The sequence below is a fragment of the Nyctibius grandis genome, chromosome 7, assembly GCF_013368605.1.
Source record: "Nyctibius grandis isolate bNycGra1 chromosome 7, bNycGra1.pri, whole genome shotgun sequence".
NCBI classification, from domain to species: Eukaryota; Metazoa; Chordata; class Aves; order Nyctibiiformes; family Nyctibiidae; genus Nyctibius; species Nyctibius grandis.
The window spans coordinates 41,557,309-41,569,382 of record NC_090664.1 but is presented as its reverse complement, the minus strand read 5'-3'; the positions used below and the strand labels follow the sequence as shown (position 1 = coordinate 41,569,382).

General features: G+C 35.9%; 1 protein-coding gene across 6 annotated transcripts in view; it reads left to right on the top strand.

Moving 5' to 3' along the window:
- MPP7 (MAGUK p55 scaffold protein 7) overlaps positions 1-12,074 on the top strand; it is a 173,782-nt gene that overhangs the window by 147,117 nt on the left and 14,591 nt on the right. For all 6 annotated transcript variants that reach the window (XM_068405478.1, XM_068405479.1, XM_068405480.1 and 3 more), the window contains one exon: positions 9,957-10,127. In XM_068405478.1, the coding sequence (XP_068261579.1) occupies positions 9,957-10,127 (171 nt within the window). The remainder of the gene's footprint in view (positions 1-9,956; positions 10,128-12,074) is intronic.

The following is a 12,074-nucleotide window of genomic DNA, read 5'->3' as shown; positions in this document are numbered from 1 at the left end:
GACTTACTATAGGTAAGGGAAAAGTCTTAAGTAGATCTATTATATTAGGTAGTGTCACAGAAAAAATGACAAGAGTATATAAATTCTTTCAGCATTTTTTCAGCTACAACTATAGACATTCAAAAGAAATACAAAAACCTCTCCAAAACTCAGCTCCAAGGGCGGCAGCAGCTGTTACTGTAAGTGCAGAAAAATACTGAGATCACGTTTGTGGTAGTGATTCTTAGAAATTCTAGGTTATGATTGATTAAATGGAATTAACAAACTTTGCATTTAATACCAAAGAGATCTTCCATGACAACTTGGTAAGGTCATTGCTAACAAATAAATAGTGGAAGAGTCTCATATAGAAAATTTAAAGTGTACGTAATATTTCAATGTCTTTTTAGGTTCTTTTCTAACTGAGTGTAAACATGTAAGTTAAACTCAGTGCTGATATCTTGGTATATGCCTCAACGTAATAGGTGCTATCAAGAGGATTTGAGAGTAGCTTACATAGCTAATTTTTTTCCTATTCATGAAGTATTAAACAATAATACTTTGTTTTTTTGGCTGTTCTAAGATGAGGAAGCGGTTGAGTGTGGTAGGTGCATTTTTCCTCTTCGATTTAACTGTTCTTTCTTAAGTTATGTTTTCACTCCATTTAATGATTTCCTTTCCTATTTTTCCTTTGTGCTTCTCAGAGGAAATTGAAGGTACATGTACGAAAGTTTCCCTGCATAGCCCAATAATTTTATATAGAGAACATATGTTTAGAATTAAATTGAATGTAGTCCAACGTTTCTAAGAGATGTTATACATATAATGCTTTTATATTGCCACCAAATACATTGAATCATCTTTTAAAGTAGATAAAAATACCACAATATTCCTAGTTGCTTCATGTAAAAATCAGTAATTTGAACTATTGCTTTAAACTGCTTTCTCTCTCTTGAACTTCTGGAGGATATGTGTAGAAAAGTAGTATCAAAAAATAAAATTAGCAAAATTTGGGTGGGCTGGGATGGAAAGAGATGGTTCCGACTTAATTACATGGCCATGAGAGGTCTTGCATTTCTAATTAATACTGACGGAGTATTTCTCTGAGACGGTGGAAAGTTCATCCATGTAGTATTATCTTTACTGTTTTCCCTTTGAGTGTAGCCAGTTACTGTTATGCTTGCAGCATATGTTAAAGTAATAGCAGCTGATCTCTTGTTGTTTTTTTTTTTAACTTAAGAGGCCTTTGTTTATAAAGGCATTAGAAATTGTAGCTCTTATTTTTGATCAAAGCGCCTCTGGCATGTAAAAATATACATTATAGCTATTTTATATCAAATGAGAGGATGTGTTTTTGATCAAAAACCTTTCTGTCTAATCCAGTGAGCCAAAACTTAAAGCTGAAGTCTGATAATGTATAATTTACAAAAAAAGCTTGATTTACATCAAATACGTTTTGCTTTCTTTTAAGTGGCATCATATTTTCTATTAACTGATAAAGTGTGAATAATAGTGTTAGAATTCGTATTAGAATGTTTGCTGTCATAACAATTTTTGCTTGAAAAGGGAAAAAGATCAGTGTGCATGCTGCAAAATTCCAGAAAATCTCCAGCTAAAATATAAAACAATAAATGTTGTTTTATGTTTTTAAGAAAATGGCTCATTGAAGGCTTTTCAATGCTATGCTTTGTACAGTTGTCATTTTTTAAGTAATTTCTTTGGTATTTTTTGCTGGGCTTCTAACTATTCTGCTTTATTTCTTGGCTCTTATTCTGTATGCTTTTACCCTTCGTCCAGAAGATGCTGAATGTGCTGGTCACAACAGTGGATCCTATCTAGGTGAGCAATCGGTTACAAAAGAATTTCTTTCTTTCTTTCAGCTTCTTTTCTCTGGAACTACTGTGTCCACTTTGCTTTTGGGGGTAATCTGCATACAAACGTCCTTACTCTGCATGAGAAAAGCATGAATATTAAGGTTTTAAAAATGGCTCATTGGATTTGACATAAAGGGTTTATGTAGTGTTTGCCTTTATCTGGTTAAACATAAGCTACTAAAATACTGGTTTGATTTTTAAGTCAAAATAAAAAATATATATAAATTTGGGAAAAATATTGACTTTTAAAGTGCATTAGGTAAGCAATGTGTTTAATGAAATAAGAAGGTTACTGTGTCATGAAAAGTCTGAGTAAGTCTTTACAGACACACTTTCAAGGTTTTATCCAAGTTTTGCTTACACTTTCTTTGTAAATGTCTGTCTAACAATTTTGGGCAGATTCAGTGAGAGTACAGAGCAAATTTGCAGGCACTAGTTCTTTTTCCACATTACAAAATAAAATAAGTCATAATAACTCAAGAGCTTAAATTTATCTTTAGAGCTAGTCTGAGCTCAATGTGTCATTGCGGGGAGGGGGGGAAGAGGAGGGGAAGGAGTCCTTGGGCTTCAGCTTCAGGATTCCAAATTTCAAACAAAAGTAACATTTAAAAAAGGTGAATGTTCCATGATATGTTTCAACTTTTTACTTTGTGCCATTTTAAAAGCTATGTAAAAATATTTTAGTTGAAACTGTTCAGAATTCCTGCCAGCTGAAGGCTGGCTGGAGTGGATTTTGTGGCAACCGGCCCTTTTCCCAAGGCTTTCATCCTCCTACTACAAGAGGAATAGGAAGAAACTTGTCAAAGCGCTTTAGTACATCCAAGCCACTGGGCTCACTGAAACACCCTAGACCAGTACTGTAAATTAGAGATGGCTTTCATATTGCACTATACTGTTTTTAAATGTGGTATATAAACTACATCAGGAACCCACAAACTATATCATTCCAAAACCTTAGTGTGGTATAATTTCATAATGTATTCGTGGAACTAGTGGTCATCTGATCACGCTGAAAAGAAACTTCTTACCTTTGTTAGTTAATGAACTAAATTAATGTTGAATTGTAATTGTATTGTGAGATTGAAGTATGCTTGGGAAATGATACTTTGGATGTGATTCCAGATGAACTTCATTTTCCTTATCAAATCATCTCTTTGAAACAGAAAAGACATCCCCTCCCCCATCTTTTCTCACTGTCTGCAAATACAGATTGCATGAATTCTCAAGATGAGACTGTCATGGTTTTGCAATCAGATCTTAGTGGGCTGCTGCTTTATTTGAGAATGAAGGTGGCAAAATAGAATCCACCTTTTCTTGCTGCTGTAGCCCTTTCAGTGAAACATTTTGGTCTACAGTTGCCAAAAAGGATGGAGATGTCTTGAGGAAGAAGCTACTGCTGTCCCAGATGCAAAGAACAAAAAATCAAGATGGGGTGTAATTTACTAAGCAAAACTTTACAAAAATTACTGGAGAACTACTGTACAGTTCGGGCAATGGTTTATCTCTTTGAAAGCCTCCACACAGGGGAGTGCTGCTGTCAGTCCAGAGTACCTTCAGCCTTCTCATGCTGGGTCTGTGCTGTTTGAAGTGAGGTGTCGGAGAGGAGAGACAGAAGATGGAACAACAGGGAGAAAGAGACTTGTCTAAGGTTAGGAATAGTTTTGTGGTAAGGACACAAGTATATTCACTGGTTGTAAATAATTAGCTATTTGGTTTAGAAAGTAGAGGTTCCTTGGAGCTCTTCACAAAGAACCATTCATTAAAAATTATCCTATCTTAAGATCAAGCAGGTAGGGTTTTGCAAGTTGATGTTATCATTCTTTTGCATATGGTAACAAGACACAGTGATTTGTAATGCAGACTGTCTCATGCACTCCAGTGTCTCCTTGTTTCACAAACCATTAGGAGCCCAGTCCTATTCAGACACATTTAGGGTTGCTTTTCTCCTAAGTCATTTTTCGGTTGTATTTTCTCAAGGAGCGAACTGCTGTGGAATAACTTTCTGGGCTGAACAAATGCCACTGCCTAAAGTATAATAATTTGAACAAAACTCACTGACCAGCTGCAGGGAGGACACAAAACTGTTACCTATGTGCTGCGCAAGGTATAAAACTTGGATAGTCTATAAGGTGAAGAAGTTCTAGGCAAAGACACTTTATAAACCCTCTGTTAGGTATGTGAGAGCCCATATCTAACTGCTGCAGTCCACCTTCCTGCTTAGGAGAGCCTCTCTCTTTTCCATTGGTCTGAGTATATATTCCTTCGATCCCAAGGGGTAGTGAAGGCCTTCAAAGATTTTTTTTCCCTGCCTGTTGTTTTTTGGGAGAGTGGGAAAACAAATGTGTCTGATTTTTGAGAACAGCTTATTCTGAATGCCCACCTGTGTTTTGCAGTACTGTTTTTTGAAGTGAATCCTGAACATACAATTTTTATGAATGTGCATGTTCTTGAAAGATGATAGACATTTATGGCACTCCTTGATGGATAAGTAACTAAGAATTTCGAGGCAAGTTTCTTCATTATTGTAACAGAAAGTCTTGATTAAACATACTACACTGAAAACAAAACCTAAAACATTGTCACTGAAGGGCTTGGATCACACCAACAAGTTCAGGGTGTTTTAGTGACACCTGAGTAACTAACTATATGTTGTAACCTGTTACAAGAGCTAGGTAGTCTGAATTAGCTTAACTGCTGATGGAGGAGTTGACCTGTATTACCTTGTATGTATTCATGCATATGGACAGTTAGTATAAGGTAAGTTGAAATATGGTAAATCATTCATATGTCTAAATTCTAGAAACAGTTTTCAAAGTATGGATACACCAATTACTTCTTAAAACCAAAAAGACTAAGTCATGTTTCATGTGCTTTTGATAGTATGTAATCAAATGAACTACAACAATTTGAATATCAATTAATGAATTTTCAGTTGATTTTATGGCTCGTTGTGGGTTTAGGGCTCTGTATTTGTTGGCATTTCAATCTGTGAACCAGGATATTCTGTGAACATCTGACCCTCTCTGAAAGGATATGTACTTTAGAAACACAAGAGGTGGTCATGAAGAGCAACAGAAGAGGCAGCTTTCAGAAAGGAGAATGTCTGTACCATTTGGGGTCAGATCTTTTATGTCCAAGGTTATGCTGCTATTAATTTGAACCCTCCCCTCTAAAGTGACTCGGATAAATTTAATGATTTCTCACCAAATTCTAATATTTAAGTCACAGTATAGTATTGTATGTTTCTGCAGTAATTTCCTGAGGAATTGCTGGGGAGAATGTTAGGAGTTTGCCTTTGCCAAGCTTGAATTCTAGTTACATTACTTGAACCGTTATGAGCATACAGTAAATATAGATGAATATCATCTGTTTACTATTCTCAATTTTGTCTTAAAAATCCAGACATAATCTAAATTTTTATTAACCCTGTCTAAATGTGCAAGCTGGGAATCAGTCCAGAAGCAAGCAGAGAAAGAAGTCTGCTCTGTGTTTGTGCAGTTCCTGTGTAACAATAGAAATAATTGGTATATGAGCCAGTATAAAAAATCCCAGTATTTGGGGAGGGGGGAAAAATCCAGAAATATCTAGTAAAAATATTGTATTCATACAAACCTAGATAATGACCATGGTACCAAAGCTACCTTTGTCAGTAAATGAACACAAAATGTACCTGTAAATGCATTTACAGTTAAACAGCATTTGTTCACCCTAAGTTATGTAAGATAAGGCTAAATTCAGTGAAGAATACACATAATTTAAACACATACTTAAGCACTTGTTTTAATGAATGAAAATGAACAAAAGCGTATGTAAGTGCTTTACAGCATTCTGGAGCCTTACTGGTGAATTTATGAAGCGTAGGTGAATTTAAATAATAATATTTCCTGTTAGTGTAATTTCTCTGAATTTGAGAAATTAACTTTCTACATTCATGAGTATATTTAGATTTAAATTCATACAACATAGTTGCAATCTTTTGTTCACTTCTTCTTTAGAATGACATAATTAAATGTAAATAAGCACAGCTTTTTACATCCACATCCTTTTAAAATATTTTAAGGGAGACAGGTTCAAGCATTGCCTGGTTTCGGTTTGGATTTCTGTGTGAGGTCCACGTGGATTTCTCTATGTAAATATAAGGTTGTTGATCTGAGATGACCAAATGTGTATTGCTAGTGGTTAAAAGAATAATCACACTTTTCTGCTAGGGTTTTTCTTCGTTATTTTTCTTAGAGATGTAAGTAGTTTCTCTTGGATTGTTGTTGGGCCTTAATTAAGTTTATTAGTAGCGGCTTTTGATTTTTATTTCATATTGAGAAGTGTTTGGGGTTTTTTTTAGATTTGGAGACATCTGTTGTTTGAGAACATTTGTTCTTCATATTTTCTTCCCAGAGGCTGTTCTTAGTTCACCAAATCTGTTACATTCCAGCAGTAGTTTATGGGTTTGCATGTTCAGTAAGTTTCTAGTCATGCAGCTGAAACCAGTGAGCTGGTGCAAGCTTCGCAATGTTTAGTTTTATGTTGCTTTAGTGACAGAATTTTCGCCTTTTATTTTATAGTCTGCATACTTGGCAACTAAGGTTAATCTCTGCTGATATCCATATTCTACAGACAGTGTAGCCTGCAGCTCCTTTCATATTCATCAAGGTTTATATTATCAAATGTTCTGGGCAAGCAATGCTTTTTCCCTTTGTTCTTTATAGGAATTTACTTTCAAGCTTAATTATTTTATAGAAACTTTATTTTTCTCTTGCATATAAGTAGTGGTTTTGGTTTTCCGTAGTGATTTTCACTGTATTTTAAATATATTAAGTTTGTTTTTCTTCTTTCCTAAACTGTAAAATATGCAAACATTAGCAGTATATTTTTTGCTTATTCATAAATGTTTTTATTCCTTGCAAGTACGATGTTGTTTTGGTTCAGCTTAATCTTTTTGCACAGTCATAGCTGCCCAACATATCATGCAATTATAAATGGAGAGTTCAATAGAAAATATTTATTAACAGTTCTTTATAAAATAGCTTCTGAAGGTTACGGTAAAGTTAAGCCATGTATGTTAGGACATATAATGGCAGATGTGAGAGAGGAAGAATCATGTTTCCATGAATGCAGTAGCAGTATCATAAAAATGTTGGATGTATTAGAAACAGTCTCATCCTTCCTCTCCGAACTACGTTTTCCTTGGATTTGAAAGCTGCTTAAAGCAAGCTTTCTTGGGTTTCCGTGTAGGGCTATTCAGATGGGCTTTGAGGTAAAACAACTTTCAAATTGACAGTAGTCTTAAAGTGGCAAAGCAATCAGCATATCTCAGGTTTTTAATATTCACTAGTTTTACAGGGCATCTTCACCAGCACATGGCAGAGAAATCAGCCATACTGGAAATCTGCTTCATTATCTCTGGCTCACATGTTTCTTCTTTTTAATTAATATAATAGCTCTTCTATAATGTCTAAGTCCTAGTTGAACTTGTTGTTGAACCTTCTTAATATACAGGACAATATTACTGTTTTCATTTTACCAGTGAGTTTCAGTCACAGAAATATCAAGTGTATGATCCACTGTATCACCTAAGTCTTTGTGGTGTTTTATATACAGACTGTAAAAGTGACAAGGGACAAATCAGCTCGAAGACAGCACTGGAAGGTTTTCTCCTTTTTGATATTTTTTTTAAAAAAAAGTTTCTTTTCCTCTTTTAAGAGAAGAATGAATGAAAATTCTTAAATAACCCACCATCTGGTAGTTTGGTAATGAAATCTGAATAAAGTGGATGGAGAAAAGAGGAACAAGTTACAAATGGTTTTACTAAAACCTAACAGCAGAGATTGAATTGATATGAAGATTTTGCAGAAAGAATACTTTTCCTAAAGATTGCACAGTTCAACATGTAAGCCGAGGTTAAGAAGCTGTTGGTAACGGCACTCTGAGACAGCTATTCAGAGGCACAGAGCTCTTGGTATTTGTAAGGTTGACTCCAAACTGGAATGGAGGTGTTTGGTTTAGCTTCATTTGATCGCTACCCTTACGTTTTACCTTTTCCAGATATGTGGATTCTGGTTTTTGTGACAAAGCTCTTCAATTCTGTAAATGGTTTAGTAGCAAGTGGTAAAGAATTATTCTTTCTCTTTTTTTTTTCTTTTTTTTTTTTTCATGAAATGATTATACAGAAAAAAACTCAGAACAATTTTCAACTTGCTTTTAGGGCAACTGATTTTTTTTTTTAATTATTTTTTTTTTAATTTGGAGCCTTTTAGATGAGGCCTCAGGAAACTTGTAACTCACTTCATGTGTCTGTATTGCTAATATTACTTTTAACCTTTCTTTATATAACTGTCTATACAGTTAGGTGTAGTTATGTAGCAAGAAAATATCCTCACGTCATGATGAACTTCACCCTGGGGCAGACAAGATCTCCCAGGCTCTCTCTGGGGTGTGTAAGCTCACAGCTATCAGCACTCCAACAGGCCTTGTCTGACTGCAGTCACTTCAGTGTTAGTGGTGGTCTTTAAATAATAAAAGAGCATAACTCTGTTTATTTTGTTATGTTTTCTTATCTCATATTTTGGTCCCTTTTCTATCCCAGCACATGCCTTTCTCAGTCTAGACAATACTGTAGCTCTTAAAAATGTCATCAGCCATTTCTGTGGATACTAGCTCTTCTCCTTTTTCATTGAGTTTCTTTTTACTTGTTCATATATTGAATATGAATGGGTCAACATCACTGTATTCTCAAAGAAATTTTTCTTGTTGTGTGTGTGCATCAATAAAATAGCTCGCATCAATAAAATAGCTTGGTTAATGTCCTCTGTGATCCAGGTTCTGCAAAGATGTATGCTAAGTGGAACTGTGTGTGCGCAAAATGCTAAGCCTGTAACTAAGCCTGGTAGGATTTTGCTTCAGATGTGGTTCTAAATATTTGCAGAACTGTGTCTTGAATTTGCCAGATACTACCTTTGAAGAAAAAAATTGTAACATGATTACTTCTCAAACACCTCAATGTAAGTGCTATTACAAGTTTATGAAAACATATTGCTGAAAAGTCTGGGGTCACCAAAAGTTTACACATGTTTACTGTCCTATGAAATGTTCTACGCAAAAAAAAAAAAGAAAAAAAGGTGTTGGGATTTTTCCAGTATTTAAAGTGTAGTTTGTGTTTTACTTTATTACCCCCAAACAATGAAATCAGCTTTGCAGTGCTTCCTGTAGATCCTTCTAGAACAAAAGTGGTGCCATAGAGATACCAATAAAATGTAATATAATGCAAAGTGTTGATTTGATAAACTGTAAGGTAATCATTAACAGAGGCGTAAATTAGTTTTTAACATGTAGTGTAGAAGGGGGTTTTTGTGCTTTTCTGCTTGAAAATGCCTATGATTATCTCCTTTGAGACTACTTAAAAGCTATGTGAAATTTCCGGTCTTCTAGATAGACACTGTAGATGTCACACTGTTGTTGCAATTGTAAATGCAAATTTACTAGGAATATTAACTTTTTATTTCATGCTAACATATCCACAATATGGGTACTGTATTGTCTAAGATGTTTCATCGTGTTTTGGAATTTAACTAACAGTGTTTGGTTTTACTTTTAAACTTCTTCGGGAAAGGTTTGTGCACTTTTTTTATACTATCAGCATGGAGCTAAGCAAAAAAAAAATTGTTTAAGGAGTTAATTCTCATTAACGCTTTCAGCCACCAGATGTGTTTCTACCATATGTTGTATTTGATGTCTGTGTGCCATGGTGATTGAATAGAAATGCATTGTGTGGTATGAGAGTCCAGACTGCATGAATTTCCTTGTGTCTATGTACTAATGGATAAGATACTCAAATTATCTAAATATGTTAACAACTTATTGTAATTATATTTCACAGCTTGTTATAGCAACTGTTATGATTTTATTAGTAATCTTAATTTTGCAGCTTAAATAGGCACCCGATACAGTTTAAAATTGCGGGAAAATATCATTCTAATGACCTGGCTTATTAAACATATAATACATTTTTTATTCCATGCACCAATCCTCAAATGTTTGGAAGAGAACTGTTTTCAGATGTTTTGAGAAGGCTTATTATCTTACTTTGAAAAAATCCTGTTCTTATTGCAGCTGGTTTTAGAAGAAGCTTTCGTCTTAGCAGAAAAGATAAAAAAACAAACAAATCTATGTATGAGTGCAAGAAGAGTGATCAGTATGATACAGCAGATATCCCAACGTATGAAGAAGTTGCGAAATATAGACGACAACCTAATGACAAATATAGGCTTGTAGTTTTGGTTGGTAAGTTGTTTTCTTTATTTTTGACCTGGTAAAACAGAGGGACTGCTGATTAGCACAATGCTTACCACAAAATCATTTAGATTGGAAGGGATCTCAGGAGGTCACCTGGTCCAGCCTCCCACTCAGCAGGATTAACACTGCATTCAGAGCAGGTTGCTGATGACAGCAACTTTGGGAACCTGTCTTCCCACAATGTCTTCTCTTGTCTTCCCACTTCACACCTCAGTAGAGAGTGGCCTTCATCTTCTCAACAGGTATAAGAAGGGTGCTGGTGGGTCCCCCTGAAGACATCTCTTCTCCAAGCCAGACAAGCCCAGTTCCCTCAGCCTCTCCTGACAGGTCATGTGCTTCAGCTCCTGACAATGTTGAAGGTCCTCCGCTGGCTTTGCTCCAGTTTATCAACATCTTTATTGTAGTGCAGGGCCCCTCATGGAGAGAGTGTTCCTCACAGGGTCTAACAAGTGCTAAGTAAAGGGAAAGAATCATTTCCCTCTATCTACAGGCTAGGCTCTTGCTGATACGGCCCAGTCTTCTGTTAGCCTTCATTGCTGCCAGCGTGCGCTGTGGACTTATGCTTAGCTCACTGGCCACCTGGACCCCCAGGTCCTTTTCATCCAGGCTTCTCCCCAGCCAGTCATTCAGTCCCCAGCCTGTACTGCTATGGGGCTTAGACTATCCCAGATGCAGGACTTTGTATTTGCCCTCATCAAATTTCAAAAAGTTCTGCCAGCCCATGCCTGTAGCATATCAAGGTCCCTCTAAATGCAAGCTCTGCCCTTGAGCAAGTCACTTGCATCACCCATTTTGGCATCTGCAAACTTGATAAGGGCCCATTCTGTGTCCTCCAGGTTATTGATACAGATATGAAACAGAGTATGTCCCAGGGCAGACACATGAGGAACTCCATTTGCAATGAGTCTTGTAAACCTTTGAACACGATCATCCATCCAGTTCTTCACATATCTAGTAGTCCACCTATCTAGACAGGATGTCCCAACTTGCATATAAGGATGCTTTAGGAGATCATGTTTAAAGCCTTGCTAAACTAAAGGGAGATGACATTAATATATATCTACTGTGGTTACTAGACTGAACCTGTCAGTCAAGCTGTACTAAAACTCAAAAGAATTAGGTCAGTGTTCTGCTCTTAGAGATCAATCAATATATCTATGTGGAAAAAAAAAAAAAAAAGAACAGAATCAATACCTGTGCTCAGCGAAGACAGAATATATAAGTGGAAAGAAACAAAACCATCTACTGTGTTAGAATAAGTAAATAGACAAGTAGAGAGAAAGGTGGATGAGAGGTGGACTTGTATGGGCCAAGAATGGATGTAAGCATAGCTGCAGAAGACTCAAGATGTCATCCTTAGTCAGCTTTCTGTTCTTCTGTAATCTGTGACTGCCGTGGCTTCCCCACAGCATTTATTATCTAACCAAAATGCATTTCTTCAGTCTCCTAAAAAAAGAGAAAGTACATTATCTTAAATTTTTCAAAGGTAACCACTGGAGTACCAGTGAGTAATGAGTAACCATTCCTACCAATGAGTAATGTCTCATCGCTTATTGTTTCTTTTGCAGTAGCACATAGGCTGATGCTTCATTAGTAAAGTTTCCTCCATTCTGAAAGCAACAGAGCAGAGAAATACGACCCTCTATCAGGGACTATTATGAACTGGTTTTTTGTAGCTGTGTTTTTATATCACTCCTATCCAAGGGAACATTAAATTCAGTTTTTAATAAACAGTTTTGTCACTCTTCAGCACTAAAATTCAGCCACCTACTAGTGTGATCACTGTGAGATTGTGGGCTATATACAACAAGTAATAACATGGTTGAGCTGATTTTACAGTTACATCAACAGAGTGAAGTGCAAAAGTGTGATAAGTAGACTTTTTATAACAAATTGCATATGTCTGATCTAAGGAATACCTAGAGATTTCATTTG